Consider the following 23,127-nt stretch of genomic DNA (forward strand, 5'->3'; position numbering starts at 1 on the left):
CACACACACACACACACACACACACACACACACACACACACACACACTTTTTAAAAGGCAGACTGCCTTTTGGTTTCTATGTTCTTATTTATTTTGTGTATTTTATTTGTTTTTTAAAATTTCCATCAATGGTTGTATACTTTTACTTCAATCTTTTCTGTTTCTTTTGCTTTCCCCCCTTATCCTGACTGCTTCTTTGTGACATGCTATATATTTAATCCCTACAAGCTCTCTCCAACCCCTTTCTCCCCCATGCTATCTCAGTAAACTAAATTGAATTTAAACTTATGAAAGTGTTCATTAATAACATTTCATAGAGAAAGGAGGAGACTGTTCTGAGAAAAGTTGGTGGGTTTTTTTTTTTGGTGGGGGGGAACTGAAGGTATTCTTCAGTTGACAAAGGGCTATTTCTTCACCTGCTTAAGGCAAAGGTATATAACAAAGGAATCCTTTATCACATGCTGACTAATTTTAGTTCCAGCAAGAGACTCAAAGCAGGTTACAGTATGGGTTTTATTCACTCTTCAGCTATCCTTTGATATATGGAGTAGATATTTTATTATAGAGTCATGGCATTTTAAAGCTAGAAGGACCTCAAAATCATCTAGTTCAACCTGCTTTTTTTTTTTTTTTAGCCAACTTGGCTGTGAAGTGAAATTCTATAAAACAATCCCTATTTCCCATTTATTGTCCTCGTGTCGTGGAGCCAATGAGAAAATGAATTCTCTGTATCTTGCAATATCTGGAGAGTGAGAATTCAATTCAGACCTGACAGGGCACCTTTGTTACCAGTTTAACGGGGAACTTCCATAATGGAACTAGGCCATGTGATTGTTGGGGTGAAAGAACCTGAACTGTTTGAGCATACATCTTTGAATGTATCTGGTGCAGGATGGAACGAAGCCTTTGCCAAAGCCTCAATCTTGAAGTCCTGCCCTCTCTCTACTCAGATCACAGTTCTCTTTTGGCTCATCTGACATTGAGCCCTGTCCAGAGGACACCCATGTCCCAGGTAACTTCCTGAGCTTCCTTGAGATTGTTGTTCAGTTGCTCAGTCATGTCTGACTCTTTGTGACCCCATGGACCATAGCACACCAGGACCTTCTGTCTTCCACTATCTCTTGAAGCCTGTCCAAGTTCATGTTCGTTGTTTCCATGATCCTATCTCTGTACTCCTGGCCAGAACTTCTTGCTTATTGACACTACCCTGATCAAAAACGCTGTTTTGCTGCTGTTTCCTCCCTTTCTGCAAGTGATTTCCATAAATTCAAGTTTCTAGAGAATATAAACCAAATTCATAATTTTAACTGATGGTCTAAGTCTCATACTCTAAGACAATGCATTTTTGTACATTGGGAGATAACAGCATTATTTCTTCAGCTGGGATTTTTCTGATTATTATTACATTTATTCAGGTTAATAATTCACTTTTCCTCTAGCATCTCTTATTGCTAGTTGTTCTTTATATCCCTGCCCTTACTGCTAGATTTTATCCATGGCCTAAAATTCTTTTTGTAAGGTAAAGAGCTAATAAGTGAATAAAATAATACTGGACTTGATAAAATTTAATGAATCAGTTAATTATGATGCCCACCTATTCTGAATTGCCCCATTCTCTCTATTCCTTATGCTAGGCACAGACACTCACTGGATATTCCATAGTAAAATTCCTTCAGGTTAGGAGAGAAATAACTGGATTTCCTTTGTTTACATAGCAGCTGCCATACTGAATCTAGTTTAAAATTGGTTTTCTGTACAGCAGCAAAGAGAGAATGGAGTATAAGTAGATTGTGCTGCTGGTTAATGCAAAGTGGGTTAACAGATGTAGAAACCAAAAAAAAAAATAGCTAGTAAATTTAGATTTGAAAGGGAGTTCTCTATCCCATATCAACTTACTAAGTATCTATTAAGCCCCTACTATGTACTATGTACCTGGTAGACAGTAAGAGTTTAATAAATACTTGATGAATTATGAGTTTCATGGTACATTTGTGCTGTATGTAGTTTGGAGCTGAAAGACTTAGATTCAAGTTACAGCCTCTTAATCCCTCAGGCCTTTCTTTAGCTGTAAAATGAGGAATGACCTCTGATGTCTTTTCCTGTTCTGCATTTGGAAAGATGTATAAAGACAAAACTGAAACAGTCTCTTGGCCTTCAAGGTGTTTACATTCTATTGGGATAGGGGGTCATGGAATGACATGTATATGGATTAGTAAATACAAAGTAATACAGTGATATTCATGGTCTCCTCTTAGATCTTAACTAACAGAACTATATCCCGCCTTTAAGATGAACCTTGACTTTCTGACTGTAACCTCCTCCCCTGCTATCTTCCCCTGTTATTTTTATGCTAATTTGCTCTCTGTCTTTGGTTCTTTGGCCTCCCCTATTCTCTTAGTAGACTAAGTAGACTTCCGCCTTGCCATTTTAATAATTCACCAGTATTGTAAAATTCCTTGCCTCTTAGCCTGCGGCTGTCCTACTAATAAACCTCAACCCTGGGTCACCTCTACCATCGGACATCTCAGCTTCTGCTTCTGGACTGCTCAATATTGCCAGAGATACATGAAATTAAACCGATTTCACCACAACAGGTTTACAACGCATAATCCTAGCTAGCTCTTTATAATTCTCCAAGTTTGCAAGGCAAACTTATGAGACTTAGGGGGTCTTTTATCTAATTCCCCAAAGATACTACAAAATGTTTCTGTTCTTTTGAGCCCCTCAACCTTCCAATTCATAGCAGATGATTTTGCTTCTTAATTCACTGGGAAGATTAAGGCTTTCCTATGGGAGTTTCCTCAAATCTTCTGGTACTGCTCTCAAAACTTCTTAGCATTATCATCTACTTTTTCCTTTCACCCAGACACAGAAGAATGTGGTTTGTTAAGGCTAATCCCTCTATCTGTGCCTTTGATCCCATCCATCCTCTCCCTTCCTGCTTCCTTTATGACATTGCTCCATAGAACATCTTTTATGCATGGTCAATTTCTTTCTCCCCACTGGCTTCTTCCCATTTGCTTACAAATGTACTCTGTTGTTATTATTGTTGTTCAATCAATTTCATTTCTTTGTGACCCCATTTGGGGTTTTCTTGGCAAAGATACTGGAATGGTTTGCCATTTCCTTCTCCAGCTCATTTTACAGATGAGAAAACTGAGGCAAACAGGGTTAAGTGACTTGCCCAGGGACACACAGCTAGCTAGTAAGTGCCTGAGGTCAGATTTGAACTCAGGAAGATCAGTCTTCTTGACTCTAGACCTGGTACTCTATCTACTGCTTCACCTAGCTACCCCACAAATATACTTAGGTCACAACAATTTTTTTTAAGCAAACAAATAACTCACTTGACCTTTCTACTCTGTTCATCAGTCTTGTAGCTCTTCTTCTTACACTAGTAGGCTTTATTAAATATTTTATCAATTAAATTATTAACTGATTTCACTACTAAACATCTGGGAAAAATAAATACTTAACCACCTCAATTCTGTATCGTCTGGATTCTGCCCAACCACTCTACTGAAAGTCATTAGTGACCTTATGATAACCAGATCCAAAGGTTTATCTTCTTGGTCCCTTTTCAGCATTTGACACTGTTGACCAACCCGTCCTCTGGAAACTTCTCCCTCCTTTACTTAAGAGACTTCATACCTCATTGCATTTCCTCCAGTTAGCATGAGAGCAATAGGGATTACTCATGGGTCACTGGTGTCTTGGGGTGAGGGAAGTACTTCTGCCACAGTGATAGCTGTAGACTGCCGGTCCTGTCTCTACAACTAATTCAACTGTCTCCAGCAGCTGCTGTCAGGATCTGCTCTCCCTCCCCTCAGTTGAATTTGCTCCAGGTACAATTAGGGCTAGTTACCATTTTGTTCCTCTGTACCTTTGCTTCCTATGCCTCAAATGTTCTTTCTCCTTTACTTCACTTAATGAATTCCTATTCATCATCACCATCATCATCATCATCATCGTACTGCCATATTTTTTTCAGGGAAAGGAATATAAAATGTTTAATGTATCTGCTTTTCAAGGTAAGAATGGATAACAAGAAACTTTAATCAGTAATTATAATTGATAATTAAAAATATACTTGTCAGCACCATCAAAGAGTTTTGGGAAGGAATCTTTTTATTCAAGTCAAAGATTTGACTCAAGTCTTGGAATTCAATTGTCTATTGCCTTCAAATACTTGTGGTTTCTAGTAGTTCCCCTTTTTTTTCAGTTCAGGAAATGGTTCATACTATTTGAAGGTGAAAATAGAAACTGGCAGTAACATAGACTGGTGTTTCCTGAGAAGAGATTTGTGTGGTTGTCATACATAAGGGGTGTTGGGAGTTTATTTCTTCATTTTCAGGAGGGTAATAGCTCGGTATTCACTGAGGAATGGAGTGATAAGATCTTCCTTCCATAATACTCCCTCCCAACCCCATCATGTTTTTCAACTGCACAAAATTATGAGGCCATTTTTGTTGTACAAGTTAAAAGTGGGGGTCAAAAATTCATGCTAAGAGAATCTTCTCTAATGCTTTCATACCTTTGTTCACACAGATCCCTATAACAGGATTGCCCACCCTTCCCCAATTTGCCTATCTATTTCTATCTATCCTTTAAAACCCAAGTCAAATTCCACTTCCTCTATCATCCTTTCCTTGATCTGTGAGTTCATAATGACCCCTCCCCTTCATGGTATATTGTTTTGTAACTTTCTAATAGACTCATCACATGATTGTGTGCTATATTATCTTCTACTAGACTAATTTCCATGAAGGCAGGGAATTTTTTATCTAACATTTATAGCTCTTACAGTTCCTGCCATAGTGCTCTATACACAGTAGTCATTTAGTAAATATTATTTCATAATATGTTGTATCGTATAGACTTGCTATTCCCACAATGGGATTGTTCCCACAACTTGAATCCTAATGTGAAATCTTATTAAATGATAAGTGCCATGAGGACAGGGACTGTTATACATTATATCCTGCTTGGCATTTAGGAAAATGTCTTTTACATAGCAGACAAAAATATATGTATGAATGAATAACAACAGCCTTCAACTATTTCATTCCCCTTTAAAGGGTTACTTCACCCCCCTTTCTCTCTCCTCTCTTTCTCTCTCTTTCCTTCTCTCTTTCTCCCTCTCCTTTTCCCTCTTCTCTCCCCTCCTATCCTTTCCTCCTCCTCTTCTCTCCCTCTCTTTCTCCCTACCCTCTTCTCTTTCCACTGTATTGTACTAGCCAATGAGAAACAGTGTGGAGTAGTGGAATAGGGTAACTCGAGGTAAGGTCCTGAATCTGACAATGCGGGCTGGGTGACTCTGGGCAAGTCAATTAATCTTTCTGCTCTTGGCAACCAAGACTGTTAAGTTGTAGAGCTGGTGAAGATCTGAATTGAGATAGGGAGTGTCCTCACTTTTCTACACCAGTGAAATCACAGATCTGGTCCCCCAAGTAAAAATACTATTGAATGTACAGGGTGTCCCCAAAGTCTTACTGCAGTTTCAAGCTATTAAAGATGAAAAGTGCATTAAGACTTTTGAGACAACCTGTATTGTACAGTAACAGAGGATACCTAGTTCTCTGATTGTATAATATAGTGGAAAGAGTGTGCGACTATGAGTCCAGAGACATGGGTTTGATTCCTTCCTCTGACATGGCCCACCTTGGCAAAACATGGGTAGATAAGATATTGTAGCCTCTCATGGCCTCAGTTTCCCCATTTCTAAAGTAGGCACAATAATATTGGCATTTTCTACCTCACAAAGTAGAAAGATATTGTAAATGAAATGTTTTTTATAGAAGTATGAGCTGTCATTATTTTTTGATGAAATCCATCAGTGACAAGCAAATGAGGGCTCTGATTCTTAACCATTTGTTCAACAAGCATTTATCAGTCACTTCCTACACTCACAACACTCGAAAACACATAATTGCAACTACAAAAGAAAGAGGTAGAACTCTCATTTCCTTGAGGACTATGTGATTTAATGATGGTGACAAACCAAGAGTACTAGACAAAATTGGTAAACAATTAAAGGGCAACCTGTGAGTGAGTGTGTGCCATTAGAGTGTGGACCACATGGATAATGGTGGGAGATATGTGATATAAAAGAATGAACAGTGGGGGGGGGGCTCCCACCAGTACTCCCACCAGTATATGAATTACATCACTTTTCCCTATATTATTGAAGAGAAGATATGCTGGAATGTGGAATTCAGATGTTTCATTGATTGCTTTTTTTCTACAAGTCCATCTGTCACTCCATCATGGATGGAAATTCAATTGATTAATTGATTTCCTTCTCCACAGGAGAAAGCTACTCCTTAGTAATTTACATTATTCTTGGTGTCACTGATCAATTGCTGATCAATTTATCCTGCTCCTTCTTTCATCTGTCAATGATCTATCCCTTCTTTTAAGTTCACCTGCAATTCCACCTTCTCTATGTAGCCTGCCCTGTTCCTCTGACTAGCAAGGAATTTCCCTCTCAGGTATCACATGACACTTTGGTTTACACTTACCATGTAATAGCACTTATTCTTGTTTCTGAATTTATGTCTTATCCCCCTACTAGATTAAGATCTTTATTGCTAGATGTTTGTTGAGTGACTGTTGACTGATTGACTATGAGGATGGTAACCATATTACATCTAAACTCTGTACTTGCTGCTATGTACAAAGCACCTAGCATGTGTTTTGTACACAGGAAGTATTTAATAAGTGTTTAGCAAATGAATAAATGAATGAATAAGATGCTGGGTGATGTTTATTATGATATATAGAGAAATATGGGCCTAGGGTAAGTGGGTAGGGAGAATATTTGCATGTGCACAACATATGCACACATATATACACAATACTGGAGAAGTTAACTCTGTTGAATATTTCGGCCAGTAAAAAGAAAATTTGCTATTGGAGGAGGTTGGTATGTTTGTTTATAATCAGATTTACACTCAAACATTATGTCTGTTTAATTTCAAAATACTATTACAATCTAGGATACTGTCCCAATGTTGTAGGTATCTTCTATTTCCAAATCCAGACCTTTTATTTTAATGAACTTGTTGTACCTCAGCCATACTATACTTATTTTTTTTCAGCATAAGAGATGTGCATGTTTATTCATCTTTTTTTTTTTAATCCAAATGTTTCTTCAGGAAAGGCTTAGGAAATTATACTTAATTCATTTATGTTCCTAACCATTGTTACCCTTTGGCCCTTTGTTAATTTTTAAAAGGTCTCATAAGGATTATGAAATTCTTTAAAAAACAAATTAAAAAGAAAACATTTTCTCTGATTTCTTTACAGATTCTGGACAATCAGGAAGTCCAAGCCACAATGATCCTGCCAAGAATCCTCCAGGTAAATATGTGTTCTAGGACATTTGCAATCTGACATTGTTGGAGAACAAAGGTACCACTGTATAGATAAACACTCCATAATTGGTCAGCAGCCTACTTTGTACTGGCAAGCAGGTATGATCAGGACAAGATGTGATTCTGTGAGACCCTTGGCAGTGACAAATACCTCTATGGTCATATCATAGTTGACTGCCAATTTTTTTATACCATTGTTAAATTTTGTTAATTTTTTTTGTTATTTCTTTTCAATTTAGTGCACATGCCTGGCATGTGTATGTTAGATATTTGAAGTTATTGTGGTTTCACAAAATAAGAAAATGTTTTGCTCTTTCTTTTAAAGTTCACAAACAGTATGTTTTCTCCTTTCACTCCTGCTTGTTGATCAGCTTTTGTGACTTTAAAAAATTTTTGGTTAGGTTTTGTGTGAGTGATTTTTGTTAAAGAGAACTCAACTTCTCTACTGTTTTCACTGGACCCTTAACATCAGAAATGAATGAAGACTGAAGTTTACCTTTTATTTAATTTGTGCAGAACTTTTCAGAAATTGTTTTAGCTCTGAAAATTAACTCAGATATCTTATTAGTTTTCTTAGTTCTCTTCTCCTAATAGTTTTGAAGTAGAATAATGTTTTGCTTTTGTAGTTAGTTATGCTTTTTTTTTCATCAGTGGAGAAAACCTAAGCAAAAAGGAGCCTCAAATTAGTTGCTTTTGGTAAAATAGTACTCTAGAAAAATCACAGTTTTAAAAGTTATGTTTGTCTTACTTCATTGAAGTACAACCCAAAAGTCTGAATTCTATTGGTGAGGGTTTAATCTATTTTATGTTTAATTATCTAGTGGTTAATTTGTTTTATATTTCTTGTGATAGTATAGCTGCATTCTACCATAACATTAGGTTCATAATATTGGGGTATGTCTTCTAAATTTTTAATATGCTGTTAAAATTGTCCATAAACCTCTCCAAATTGAACTATAATTTGAACCAATTGCCTTTATAAGGTGTGTCAGACAGGTAGAACAAGTAAACAAATAACTTTTTGTTGTGATTGGTTCTTTTTACTTACAAAGTAGTAAGCTGTCTCTAAGATGCATATGCTAATTAGGTCTTATTGTACATAAAAACCTTCTGTCTGACAAATATTATGGAGCATTTCAAGAAATGGAACTAATTAAAGGAACATTCTATAAAGAAAATTTATCTTAAAATGCTTATTACAGGTTCCTCTCCGTAAAATGTTGTGAAGTTCCCAAGAAAAAAAATAAACAAAAGATACGCATTTAGCTGCTAAGCAAATTTGCTTGAAGAGACCCTTCTCCCCTTCAACCTTCTCCTCGCCCCCCCCTTCCTTCCCATGGAGAATCACTTCAGCTATCCATCTGCACACAGAACAAAGAACTGCAAATACAATACTTTTTGAAGGAAATATTCTGGTTAAAGTTGAAATTTCATTAGTCCCATGTCATTTTCAATCTTTCTTAAGTTTATGAAAAATTCTTTTTAGCTGACTCCCATTTTCTCTGTCTGGTGTCAGGCCAAGAGTGAATTGTTTCAGGACACTTTAGAAAAGCCTCCTCACTCATTTTACACAGAATGAAAAAGCCTTTCTCTATTGGAGAAAGAGTTGATAAGTACTGTAAGCCAGCCTAAACAAAGGGTATGTTCTTTACATTTGGATGACAGCTTGGTTTGAAATTAATAAAGCTGTTATTGTTTGAAATGCAATTCTGAACATGCCGAGGAGAGAATTACACTAATCTAAAAATTCTCTTTGCTTGATCTGAATCAAAACTTTGTGCATATCTCTGCAGCCTCAGAAGTAGATATTTCATTCTTTTTCAAGAAGCTTTGATGACTTTTTTTTTTTGCTATACTAGGTGCATTTTCCCAAGTCAGCATTTGCCAAAGCATACTTCAACACGGCATTGGGAAAATTACTGTTATTTTTCAAAATGTGGTGCAGTAGATTAATAGATTTCTTTTTTCTTTTGCCTTGGTAGTTCTCTTAAAAATTAAAATAAAAGTTAAATGCCTAATTATTACATATTTCGTCCACCTGAATCAAGTTGAAATTGATAGAAAATAGGGTATTTGACCAATCCAATTTCCTGTTTCATCATGCTTATCATATTTAGCACATATGTTTACATACTCAAATGGACCTGTGATTTTATCAATTTGGAAGTTCCCTCTAGTGATACAGATTGGAAGCCATCTATCCTGTACTACTTGGCTACGTCCTTTTTATTTTTTTTTATTTTTCCTTTTTGGTGAGGCATTTGGGGTTAAATGGCTTGCCCAGGGTCACACAGCTAGTAAGGGTTAAGTGTCTGAGGCCAGAGTTGAACTCAGGTCCTTCTGACTCCAAGGCCAGAGCTCTATCCACTGCGCCACCTAGCTGCCCCGTCCATATCCTTTTTAAAATTTGACATTGAGGGGTCCACTGAAAATGCTGGAAGTCTTTCTCACTTTCTCTTAACTTTGTAAACTTCTTACCAGTACAGTACTCTGGCTGCCCAGCTGTGATCTCTCACCCTTGCCACGTGACCAGCCTATCTTTTTTTGTGATTATACAAACCCTTAATGACATCTTCAGAACTCCTCAGTAGTTACATGTTACAGCTTCTTTCCACCTACCATGACCCTGACTCTTCATTGCCTCTTGAATTATATTTCTTTTCAATATTTTGGAAGCTGTTATATTCCGTGTCTCACAACCAAACAACAGCACAGGTAGAACATTAATATGAAAAAGATGTGCCTTTGCTTTCATGGAGAGCATAGACTTATTAGAGGAATTCTGCTGTTTCCTGAACGCAGTCCAGTCCAGTCTTCTCCTCTTGTTACCAAACTGAGATTACTCACTGTCAAAGAATTAGGACACAGTAAAGGGAAATCAAAACTAGAATAATGATTCACAGTTATATAATATTTTAAGATTTACAGAACACTTTGCTCACAACAACCCGTATGAGAAGTACTTAATATAAGTATTATGACTGATATTTTACAGATGAGGAAACTGAGGCCCAGAGTGGGAACTCTTTAAACTATACCACACTGGCCCACTACAACTACACTCATGATAATTTAGTCATTCTTTTCTGATACAGAACGCAATATAGGGTTAACAAATAACTTAGGATCATCATTATTGAAGATACATGAAGGACCTGTTGTTTTATCAACTTAGGAGAGCTCCCTGTAGAGAAATGCCTTTCTACTGTTTTTTTTTTTTTTTACATTGTATTTTAATTCTAGGGAGTTTTTTGAGGCACGCAGCAGTTAAGTGATTTTCCCGATGTCACTCAGCTAAGTAAGAGTCAGATATAGGATTTACACCCAGGTTGTCACCAGCATGAATTGTCAGTTTTATTTTTGCAGAATACTGATTTTATACTGGATGAGGAGTCAGATCCAAAGAATACTCATTGAATAGTTTGATGTCATTGAGAAAGAAGGTGTCTGATAGAGTTCTCCGAAGATCTATGTTTGTCCCTGTGCCAAATCACATTTTTAGCAACTTGGATAGGGGAATAGAAGACACAGTGATCACATTTCTAGATGCCCCAAATCAAGGAGAAACAGTTAATGTGTTCGATGGCAGAATCAGGGTCCAAAAGGGTCTTAGCACGTGAGGATGGTGGTCTGAATGGAATAAGATGACATTTAATAGGGATAAATATAAAGTATTATGCTTGAGTTACAAGGAAAAAAATCATTTTACAAGTATAAAATAGAGGAGGCATGGTTAAGTTGCAGTTTATCTGAAAGAAAAACCTGGGGATTTTAGTTATCAGAAACAATAATGTGTGTGTGTGTGTGTGTGTGTGTGTGTGAACAGTGTGTTACTGTGGCCCCCAAAAGCCATTGCAAACTTGGGTTTTTAGGAGAGGCCTAGCTTCCAGAAGGAATGAGGTGAGAAGCTCCACTGTACATAGAGATCACGGTTTTGGAGAGGACAATAATAGGCTGGAGAAATGCCCATAAGACAGCAACAAGGACAGTGAATGAAGGGCTTGAGTTCCTCCCAAATAAAGATTAGTTTTAGGAAGTAGGGATGCTTAGGCCTGGAGAAAAGAAGACTTAGGGTATTCTCAGCTGTCTTCAAGTATTTGAAGGAAAAGGGAGAAGACTTGCTTGTTCTGCTTGGACCCACAGGGCAGAGCTAGGAAGCTGGCAAAAAAGTACGATTTAGGCTCAATATAAGAAAAAAAAAGAACTTCCTAATGGTTAGGGTATGGTGAATGGCATGTTTTAGGAGCCTTTGCTCACTAGAAATCTGCAAGAAAGACTGGAGTGGGATTCTTGTTCAGGGATGAGTTGGGTTAGATTAAAATAGATTGAACTAGGTGTCCTTAGGTCTCTTTTACCAATCAATGGATAGATCAATCAGTAAGCATTTATCAAGATTTACTATGTGTCACACACTAGATTGGAAATAAGAAGAGTTGAGTCCAAATCCTGGCTCTTCCACTTATTAACCTGTGTGACCTTGAATAAATTGATTAATCTTTCTGGGCCTCAGTTTACTCAGCTGTAAAATGAAAAAGATGATTGCTAAAGTGTCTTCCAGCTCAGCAGCTATGATGCTATGAAAAGTCTCTGAGGTCTGAGTTTGTGGAGGGAGGAAGTTGCTCTTCCAAATCACAAATGCTTAGTATGTCATGTGTTATTGGCAGTAGCATGGCCAAGCCAGATAGTCTGGTTGAAGAGGCCCAAAGATTTCAAGCAGAATCTGGGCCCATGGGCTCATCTGGCACAGGGCCCCTGGAAAAAGCTTAGGAGCATTAGGGTCCTAGAAGATCTATTGAAAACACCTTTGGGAGCTGGGGCTGGGGTGTTGGGAATAGGTAGGGTAGAATTTTGTTACAGGCAATAAAAACCACCAGAGGGATAATTAGGGAGGGTAGGTGGCTGAACACCTTAGGTTATTTCCTAGTATGCATATGATTAAAAAGGTTATATATTCACAGTAGGCCACCTGGGTGTAAAAATAATCTCCCCTCATCCCCTACTTGGCTAGCTTAAAGTAGAGATGCTAGGAAGGGCCCAAGGGAGGTATTTATACGTTTGTATTGAGGTTTGCAAAGTACTTTCCTCACAACAACCCTGGGAGGTAGGTAGTGCAAGTATAATCGTGCCCATTTTACTGATGAGGAAACTGAGGGCTTGAGAGGATAAATGACTTGCCCAGGACCACACAGCTAGTTAAGTGCCAGTGGTAGATTTCAAGCCCAGGTCTCCTAACTCCAAGGCCTGCACTCTGTTGGCACCCTATGCCAAATTGCCCAAAATGGTGACCTCTAAATAGCAATAAGTTGATTTTTCTAAAATCTCTGGACAAAAGAAATGCATGTATTTCCCTGGGCTCTGAGCGAGGGAACACATGTGATTACATTACCTTGTGATGGCTTGCTCTTTTGTGGATGTAAAATTAACCACTCACTGGGGCCACAAAAGGGGCCTCGAAGAAACAGCCCCTTCTGCCTTGCAATAAGCTACTATTCTGGAGTCATTATCAACACCCTCATAATGTAAAGGCTTAGGTGTAGTTGTACTTAAAATAAAAATAACACTTGCTACATTTTAGTTGTGAGATGGACTTAGCAGTGATCTTTAATAGAAAAAAAAAAAGCAAAAATAACAAAAAACCAAAATCAAAAACCCCTAGCATGTCTGACTTGCTGGTTCTCTTGGTATTTTTGTGTTCACACATTCATGCCACCTTTGGGCTATGATCATGTCAGATTTCACAACCCATCCAGCTGAGAAGCCCTGCCCAGTTCTGGGATGGGAAATATCCAAGGAAAACCAAGGTGATCTCGGAAGTAATGTGAGTCACTCAGAAGGGGTTTTCTTCTGAGTCAGTTCCGAGCTAATGCCTCAGCGTGGTGTTCGTGGACACTGTGGTTTTGGGAAATATTCTATTTTGGCTAGAAACTTAAAATGCAGACATTGACTGCTGGTGCTTGTGAAGGATCCCAGGGCATTTTTTGCAAGGTTTATTAACAAGTTTCCTTACCTAGAATCCACAAGCTTCTCTTCCTTGTTCTATATTTGTCCTTGGGGTTAATGTGACATAGGTACTCTGAATCTAATGCTCAGTGAATATAGTCATTCCTGTACATAGTCTGTGAAATTCTTAGGGTATTGGCCCTTAGTATCTCACATACACTTTTTTCCTTTACATTTTCTTTTAAAGTTTTTTGTGTATTAATTTAAGGATAAAAGAGCTGTGGTAAAAAAAAAAACACATAAAAACTTAAGTTTATTTTCAATATTCTTTATTTCATTAATGCAAAAAAAGAAGTTACATATTTAATCTTGCAGGTAGCCTAAACACCATAGTTTTAGAAGCAGTAATGAGGTTACATAGTGTGCACAGAGAGCCATTGTGGGGGTAATGGTTAGGGGACTGTCACCAGAGTTAGGAGGACCTATATTCTTGTTCTGGCTCTCATAAGCAAAAGCTGTGAGACCATGGGAAAGTCACTTAACTTCTCAATGCCCCAAGGCAACTCTGAGTTATAAGCTAGAGATGAGCTACTGATTTTCATTATTTGAAGGAATTTCCATAAGGGGAGTTCCTCATATCTTTCAAAATCACAGATCTGTAATTATTGTCACCTTTATCAAAGAATTGGATACTGCCTTCAGAGTAACATACTTTATCCTATGTTGCAACTTATTCCAAAACTTTCTAGATAGTATCCAAATCACAACTCCACACCTAAATAGTAGGTGCAATGTGGCCAAAGAACTGGCTAGTCAGTTGATAATAAACACATCCAAACATAGCTAGTCCAGTCCTCTGATGATAGAACACAGAATCTGTTTCCAGGCTTATATTTCTAACTTGGTTGGACCTGCTGAAGCCTGTTATTACTTTGACATAGCTTTCAAGAACTTGGACTCACTTCTATATCATAGTGAGGCATCCGAGTAGAACCTTAGCGGAACATCTCAAGAATATGATTGTTAAAGATCTAAGGAAAGAGGAAATTCCCCTGGATGTTGTCCTTGTAGCTCTTTTAACCAGAGACTGATAAGTTCCCTGCCTCCTCCTTTTCACTTCCTTATTGATGTATGAATCAGAATTAAGAGTTTTTTTGCTTTTTTTAAATAGGAAAAAATACAGTATTTCATGATACTAAGAAGTAATTTTAAACTTTGGCATTAGACAATATATAACAGACCATAAACAGGCATTCTATTCATAAAAGCGTAAATAGAAAGACACTAAAAGACCTGGTTAAAGATTGGCAGGGACCCGACGTCATAGGTAAAGCTTTTAAGTAACTTGAGAAAGAGGCCTGTGCAAGTTAGTACAGAAACCAAAGGATCTTTTCTTAAACAGATTTTGTTTCAGAAACGTTTCACTTCTAAACTTCCAAATTAAACAAAAAAAAAGACTACATTTTGTAATGTTCTTAAGTTAAAACTGAGGAAGGAACTTGGAGAAGAGAAAGGTAGAGAGTAAGTAAAACGTTTTGTGCACAAATTATTTTTCAAAAGTCAGAAATGGCATGTAACCATCAGCTACTTATTTTCATAGACAACGTTACGGTGACTCATTCAGTACCCGCCCCTCCAAGGTTGATGTACATAGAGCCTGGCATCATGCCCAGGATCTACAATGGCTGCAGTCTGACTATTGTAGTATTGAGTTTGGAAGAGCTTCTTCTTAGGAATGTATTCTGTCCAGGACAAGAAAATGGAAGAAAATGACCCCCTCCCCAAACTTACACCATTACTTTCCCAGCCAGTCAGTCAACAACATTAATTGAGTGCCCACTGTGTACTGAGCTATGAGGTATAATGTATGGAGATGGATTGAGAAGTTGTGATACAAAAGAAATAGAAACAAGTCCTGTCCTAAGAAGTTTGTAATTTAGTCTGGGATATACAGCATATATTAACAAACCAACCAACCAATTTAAGGACAGGCATTGTAAATGAATGGTCTTTGGAAAATGAACATAGTATGAATCAACATTAGTTTGGATTTACTTGAGTTTCATACCTTTACTATTTCCAAAAGCATCTAAGGAGCCTTACTGACTCAAAGGCTGAGTACATCGAGATATTTTAGGACAAAGTAGAACAAAAACCATCTGCAGAAAGCAGAAGTGGATATTTTCAAGCACCTGAGTTGAGCAGATAACAATCTGCAAGGAATTTGACTTTGAGATATTTAACAATTAGGACAAAAAGAACAAATACATTAGAGTATATATATTTTAGTTTCTGTGAGGAAAAGAGCATACCAACATCATCTATTAGGTGTTGGGTCTTTATTTTCCCCTGGAACCAAACAGGAATATATCATGTGAATTATTTCATTAAGTATAGAAAATGGCATAGTATCTTCAACTAAATGGCACAAGGATGTTTGAAAATATCATTTTTAATGGATTCTTTATAAAGACTCTGGGCATGTCATTAAACCATAACTGAGAGATAGCAAAATAAGATCTAAACAGTGTATACAGTGTAAGCATGAGATTTAAGAACATTTACAAAACAATCTACCAAAAAGCAAACAAAAATATGAGAAAATCTTCCTTTGTCTACTGATATATGCTGTCTGTTTCATAGTTTTAAGAGCTGGTAGGACCTTAGAGATCATCTAGTCATTGTTTCTTATTTTATAGAAGAGAAAAAACTGAAACCCGGAGTAGTTAAGTAATTTTCTAATTAATAAGGATCAGAACCAGAATTCAAACTCAAATCCTGTGACTCCAGTCTAAGTACAATAAATACTCTTTCAACTACACCACAATAAATTATATGATTCTATTTCAAGGAGATATACATTCTCTCTCTCTCTCTTTCTCTCTTTCTGTCTAACTAGATAATGGTGATTACATTAACGAAATTTATCCCTGTATATTATCCTTCCAGAAAAGTTAAATTTTAGTAAATAGTAATAGTAAATTTCCATATTAACTTAAAGCAGTCAAAATGTGTGGTGTGTGTGTGTGTGTGTGTGTGTGTGTGCTATGGCCAGGAAGAAAAGAGTCAGAGAAGTAGAGTCCTTGGTGTTGGGAGGGCTTTTTGAAGTCCAAGGGAACGAATGCTGATTATGTTACTCTGCAGGCTGCATTCCACTAGTAGAAGAGGCTATAGGCTACGATAGAAAGAGTATTAGACTTGGATTCAAAGGACCTGCTTTCAAATCATGGTACCACCACTTACTACCCAGGTAACCTTGGGCAAGTCACTTAACGTGTGTGTGTGTGTGTGTGTGTGTGTGTGTGGCAGTTTGGTGGCACAGTGGATAGAGAGCTGGACCAGGAGTCAGGAAGACCTAAGTTCAAATCCAGCCTCAAGCACTTACTAGTTATGTAAACCTGAGAAGATCACTTAACCCTTTTTGCCTCAGTTTCCTCATCTGTAAAATGAGCTGGAGAAGAAAATGTCAAATCACTCCAGTATCTTTGCCAAGAAAACCCCAAATGAGGTCATGAAGAGTCAGACATGACTGAAATGATTAAACAGCAACAGCAAAAACTTTTAAAACGTTCTCATATCCTCACAACAACCCCGGGAGCTAGGTGCTATTATTATTACCACTTTACACATGAGGAAACCGAGGCAGACAGAGGTTATGACTTGCCCATCATCTCTTATGTCTTGAAGTCAGGAATAAGAAATGGATTTAAATCCTACACCTAATGTCTTCTAGCTGTGTGATTCCTCTGAGCCTGTTTCCTCATCTTTATAATGTTAGTCAATAAGCATTTATTGAGCACCTACTGTGTGACGGTCCCTGCTTTTAAGGAATTCACAGTCTGCTAGGTGAAGAAACATGCAAACAGTTACCTACAAGAAGGTTACAATTCAAGGCTATATTCAGGGTAAATTGGAGATAAGCAGCAGAGGAAAAGTATTACCATTAAGTGAGATCAGGTAAGGTATCTTATGGAAGATTGGATTTCAGCTTGGACTTGAAGGAATCCTGGAAAGCCAAGAGGCAGAGATGAGGAGGGTAAAAATTCTAGGTATAGGGGACAGACAGTGAACATGCCCTGAGTCAAGGAAGGAGTGTCTCATGTGAAGAGCAACAAGGAGGCCAGAATGCATGGCAAGGAGGAGAAAGATGTGAGAAGATGGGAGCTGAAGGAGGAAGCCAGATTTTATATTTTGTCCTAGAGGTGATAGGGAGCCACTGAAGTTATGGAGGGAGGGTGGGCAACATGGTCAAACCTATGTTTTGGGAAGATCACTTTGATAGCTCAGTGTACTAATTAATACCTTGAGTCGCCATGCTTGCTTTGATCAAATTAAGTAACTATATAAATAATGAGTTCAGGATGAGAAAGTACAGACATAGGATCACGGATGTAGAAGGGAAATCTTAGGCCATTAGTTTACCTCCCTCCTTTTACTGATGAGAAAATTGAAGCCCACCAAGAATCTGCCAACTTTGTGTCTCTTCTAAGTGACAGATACAGGATCTGGACTGTGGCCCTTTGACTCCAAATCCAGAGCTCTCTCTTCTCTATGAGTCTATACAATACTGTTGGATGGAGTATCTAACCTGATAAACTCACAAATCAGTTAAAGTGTCATGAATCTCCCCCCCCCACATAAACATACACACACAAACACACATATATGTTGGCTTACTGGTTTTGACAATAGGTCGTATTTCATGAGCTTAATGAAAATGATCGAAAGATATTGGTTGAAATCCTTTGATGAAATTATCTATATTTTTCCTTTTGTATACTGTTTATAGTATCTATGAAAAAAGAAGCAGTATGATATGGTTGAAAAAATGAATTTCAGTTAAGAGAAAAGTGAGACCTGTATTCAAATCTTAACTCTTTTATTTACTAACAATCACTGCATGAGATCTTGTATATTATATACAATGTGAGTTTGGAATGAGAGCTCAATTTAACTTTAATGGATGTTCAGCAAAATAGTATATTAATTTAAATTTTAAGTATTTAAGAGATGGGTAGGTCATGTAATGAGAGTGATGGACTGTGGAGAGGCAGACTAAGTGTTGCACAAAATATTAAAAGAATTAAAAGAAGACATTTAGTACATTAGAGAAGATTCATTATGGGGTCTTTTTAGAAAAACATGAGTAAGCTAGATGAAATGGAAGAGCACTAGACAAGGAAGGAAGGAAAGGAAAACAAAAGCACTTATTATGTGCCTACTGTGTACTAGGAATTGTGCTAAGTGCCTTACAAATATTATCTCATTTGATTCTCACAACGACCCTGGGAGGTCCCTGCTATCATTATGTCCATTTTACAGTTCAGGAAACTGAGGCAGACAGATGCTAAGTGACTTGCCCAGGGTTACATAACAAGTGTGTCTGAGACCAGATATGAACTCAGGTCTTCCTGACTCCAAATCCAGGCCTCAATCCAGTATGCCACTTAGCTGCCTCTAACTCCATTCCTCACAGAGTCAGGAGACACCTGGATGTGGGTTCCTCTCTTGCCTCTAACCACAGATTAGTTAATCTCTTAATCTTGGTTAAGAGAACTCAGTTGCTAACTTTTCTCATTTGTAAAATGAGTTTGACATTACACCAGTTTCACAAGGTTAATGTGAAGAACAAATGAAATAATTTATGCAAAATCTTTTGTAAGTGCCAGCAACTACCAAGAAAATAGGTAGAGGGATGATTTAGTACCTAATGCCAACTTTTTCATAATAACATCCCTTTCCACAGAGGAATTTAAGATAGAAATAGGTTTAGATTTTCCACATTACTAAAATTCTTGTATCTTTTCTGGGTACTCAGTGCAAGATCTTTGTTCTTCTATATTTTCTCTATCTGTCTGTCTATTCCATCCTTCATTTTCATATTTACTCTATTTATAATAGACCTAAGCTCATTATCAACATTGTTCATGGAAGTAATCCTCATTTTTGTTGACATATATGCAGTCATCCTCCGTTCCCGCTTTTTCCAAGTTCTTTACAGCACATGCTTTTGTCCACAATATCCAAGATTAAGACATGAAAAGCCACTTCATCCTCACACAAAGTTGTAGTAGAATACCCTTATGTTCATTTACATATTTGTCTAAGACAAAGCAAACTGCATCAAGATCTAAGGGTGGAGAGATTACTTTTGGTCAGTGGGATTAGGGGAGACTAGATGGAAGATATGGCATCTGTCAGCCCTGAAAGATGGGGAGGGTTTCAATTGTGGAGAGATGGAGGAAATTGCAGCATGCACTTTAGGCATAGAGTACTGTGCAAACAAAATGTGTATACCAGTGGCTTTGGGTCTACCATCCCAAACCCCTCATTTGAACTGAGCAAATCCTCATAAGGCAGCTGCTAGAGTGAATCACAGGATTCTGGAGGTATCCCTGAGAAGGTTAGAAGGACATCTTTTTAATGCTGTAGCTTACGAGCCCCTACTGGAGTGCTTCCCTCCAAGGTTATTGACTGATCACAATTAGTCAGCCAGACTTCACTAGCTTAATTAGAAAGGAATGTTTACTAGGCGGTTTAGAACAGTACAAAACATCCTCCCCCAAATCTAGGATGTCTCTCCCAACATAGTTCAGGTTATGGGTTCCAGTTTAGAGTGTAGCAAATGGGAGAATTCACATCTCCTGGAACACTTTCGCTGAAATCTTCATGATCTTTCTCTAGATATAGCATGGCTTTCTGCTGGGCTTATTATAGAACCTTGAATCTACTTTTCTTCACATGTACAGTCTAGCCTTATGGCAGCTGGGTGGCAAAGTGGATAGAGTGCAGGTCTTGAAGTCAGGAAGACTCATCTTCCTGAGTTCAAATCTGGCCTCAGACATTTACTAGTTGTGTGACCCTGGACGAGTCACTTAATCCTGTTTGCCTCAGTTCCTCATCTGTAAAATGAGCTGGAGAAGGAAATGGCAAACCACTGCAGGATCTCTGCCAAGAAAACCCCAAATGGAGTCACAAAGGGTCAGACACAACTAAAATGACTGAACAACAACAACACAGTCTGTCTCGTCTCCCAATGAGATACTGTCCAACAAATAAATGCTTCTAGGATGAGGATGGGAAGTCCAAAATCCTCTGGATCCTTCAACACTCATAAGGTCCTTATCTGGCCAAGGGAGGAATAGGAGGTTGAAGGCTGAGGCTGGATCTTATTTTCTTCTCCTCTCTCCCCTCCCTCACAACCTGAAATTCCTTCTGAGAGACTTGGTGGAATAGTTCTACCCTAAGCTTAAATCCTAATTCCAAACTAGCTCACTGGTTACATCAAAATTCTCTAAGATGTGACCAAGTCCCTCAACTAATCCACACAGACTTCCTTTGTGGTGTCATTTCACTCCCTTCACTGACTTTCAAGAACTTCTAAACTATTTTTTTTTTGGTGAGGCAATCAGGATTAAGTAACTTGCCCAGGGTCACGCAGCTAGTAAGTGACTTCTAAACTATCAAGGATGCTTTATACTTAATCTAAAGCCTACTTTGATTCCTGGCAAGGCCTTGTTCTCACCTACTTTATACGCTTTTGATTGATTGTCCTCATCTGACAAAGGTATCAGTTAGGGTGTACCATCTTGCCACTTGCTTTAAAAGGGGTGGGGGTAATTAATTGATTGACATAATAATCCCCTACCCTTAGAAGGAACAAGAGACAGTTCAATATTTGGAAATGATGAGTAATATAATTTTGTTGGAGCACAATGTGCAGGACCACAATACGAGATGATGCTAGACAGGCAGGTTAGAATCAGGTTGTAGAGGGCTTTGGATGCCAAACTAAGGAATTTAAACTTTATTCAATAGATAATGAGAAGCTATTAAAGGCAAGGGACTACCATGAATAGAACTATGTATTAAGAAATTTACTGTAGCCCTGGCATGTTGGATTGGAGTGAGGAGAAGCTGGAAGCAAGGAAACCAGTTAGAGTTCTCAAGTACTTCAAGTGAAAACTTATAAGGACCTGAACTTAGATGGTGGCAGCTAGGTGCCTCAGTGGATAGAGTGCTGGGCCTGAAGTCAGGAAGACTCATCTTCCTGAGTTCAAATCTACCCTCAGATACTTACTAGCTGTGTGACCCTGGACAAGTCACTTAACCCTGTTTGCCTCAGTTTCCTCATCTGTAAAATGAGCTAGAGAAGGAAATGGCAAACCCCTCAAGTATCCAGTGACCCTGAATGGGGTCAAGAGGAGTTGGACATGACTAAGACAACTGAACAACAAGAACCTAAGTGGTGTCCGTGAGAATGGAAACTAAGGATCAGAAGAGAGAAAAAGTTGACAAAGGCATTGCTTTTCTTTAAGGAAAATGTTAGGAAATAGTATTATTCAAAGTCCTTGGTCTCCCATGAATGAAAAACCTTATCGTACTTAATCAAATTCTAAGGAGTCCTTTCCTAGTCTGAAGTCCTTGATATTATTCTTATCAAAGACCTAATTGGTTCCTATACTCAATCAGAGTCTGGAAGGAATCCTGACCCCCTAAAGTGATTAGTTGGTGATCAAACTAAGAGCAGGAACTTTTTGATTAATCCAATTAAGAGCAGTACCTCTTTTTTTTCACCTTTGACCAGACTGATTGATTTCAGGAAGATTATTCACCCAGAGGGATGATTCACATTTAAGTTCCTATTGTTTTATTTTAACAAATAAAAAAATGCCATAATTGAGCTTTGTCAATTGTTTTATCTCTATGTGGAATTATATTTTTGTTTCCTGATCAGTATAAAAATGTAAGTTGATATGGCTTGGGTCAGAGAAACTCCTAACAAAGAGGAACGTTGCCCTTTGCTTCTCTTTTCTCTATAAGCAGCAATGCTGGGGTTTAATAAATAGACTCTGACAAACTTGTGCTAAAAGCAGAGTGTAGTGTTTTTCTTCCACAACAGGAATTCACAGAGAATGACAGGACTTAGCACCTCATTAGCTGAGGGACTGAAAGAGAGAGGGAAGAGTCAAAATGAGACTAAGATTTCCCATCTGGGTGAGTGAGGAAAAATGGAGACAGAAACAGGGAAATTAGAGGAAGCAGGTTTTGGGGAATGGTGATAAATTCAGTTTTAGGCAGCTAAATGTTATTCATTCTATAACACTCCCTGGAATGATTGGTTATTTTCCCCTTCAGTAGCCCTTAAGCTCAGAAGTTTTATTTAATTTCTAAAATTAAAGCACTTTTCAAGCTGTACTTTTAAACTAAATAATAAAGGAGTGCAAAATGTTAAATTTTCACTGAGGTAACAAGGTATCTATATTTTATTCAGGGCATGCATTTTGTTATAATTGATGTATTTTGTATATATTGGCATAAAGGCATCTACGTAGTTGTAGATTATATATACAAGAATATAAATAATTATAAATAAGGTTCTGGTTGATGTTACTTTGCAGCTGCTACATATGAAGTTATCTGAGCATTGTGGTATTAGAAGAGATGTGAGAATTAAGAATATGAGAATGGATGAGCTCTCTGAAGAATAGAGAGGACTCCCGAGGGATGAGGACAAAGAAATTTTGGGGGAAAGGTGCTATAGATTCCACTTCTAAGTAACTGAGGTCACACATTGAAATTCTGAGGTGAAAGTGAACTTGGTCTTTCTTCTTTGAACATTTATAATTCAAGTTAATGGACTGATATCCCGTCTCTTGAACTAGCTATAATTCCTTCACGGACAGGTAGACACCAAGTTTCGTGCATATACTATATATAGCATCGAGTTTAGCAAGCGTTCTTGATAATGGTGGGAGAATCAGAATCATGGGCAACAAGCTCCCATAGGGCAGGAGCTCTGACTTCTCTA

At 37.8% G+C, this 23,127-nt stretch overlaps 1 protein-coding gene across 4 annotated transcripts in view; it reads left to right on the plus strand.

The window, feature by feature from the left end:
* NFIB (nuclear factor I B) overlaps positions 1 to 23,127 on the plus strand; it is a 268,605-nt gene that overhangs the window by 156,025 nt on the left and 89,453 nt on the right. For all 4 annotated transcript variants that reach the window (XM_027863115.1, XM_027863116.1, XM_027863117.1 and 1 more), the window contains exon 3: positions 7,309 to 7,362. In XM_027863115.1, coding sequence (XP_027718916.1) covers positions 7,309 to 7,362 — 54 coding nt within the window. The remainder of the gene's footprint in view (positions 1 to 7,308; positions 7,363 to 23,127) is intronic.

The sequence above is a fragment of the Vombatus ursinus genome, unplaced genomic scaffold (genome assembly GCF_900497805.2).
Source record: "Vombatus ursinus unplaced genomic scaffold, bare-nosed wombat genome assembly UNPS02014770.1, whole genome shotgun sequence".
Lineage (NCBI taxonomy): Eukaryota > Metazoa > Chordata > Mammalia > Diprotodontia > Vombatidae > Vombatus > Vombatus ursinus.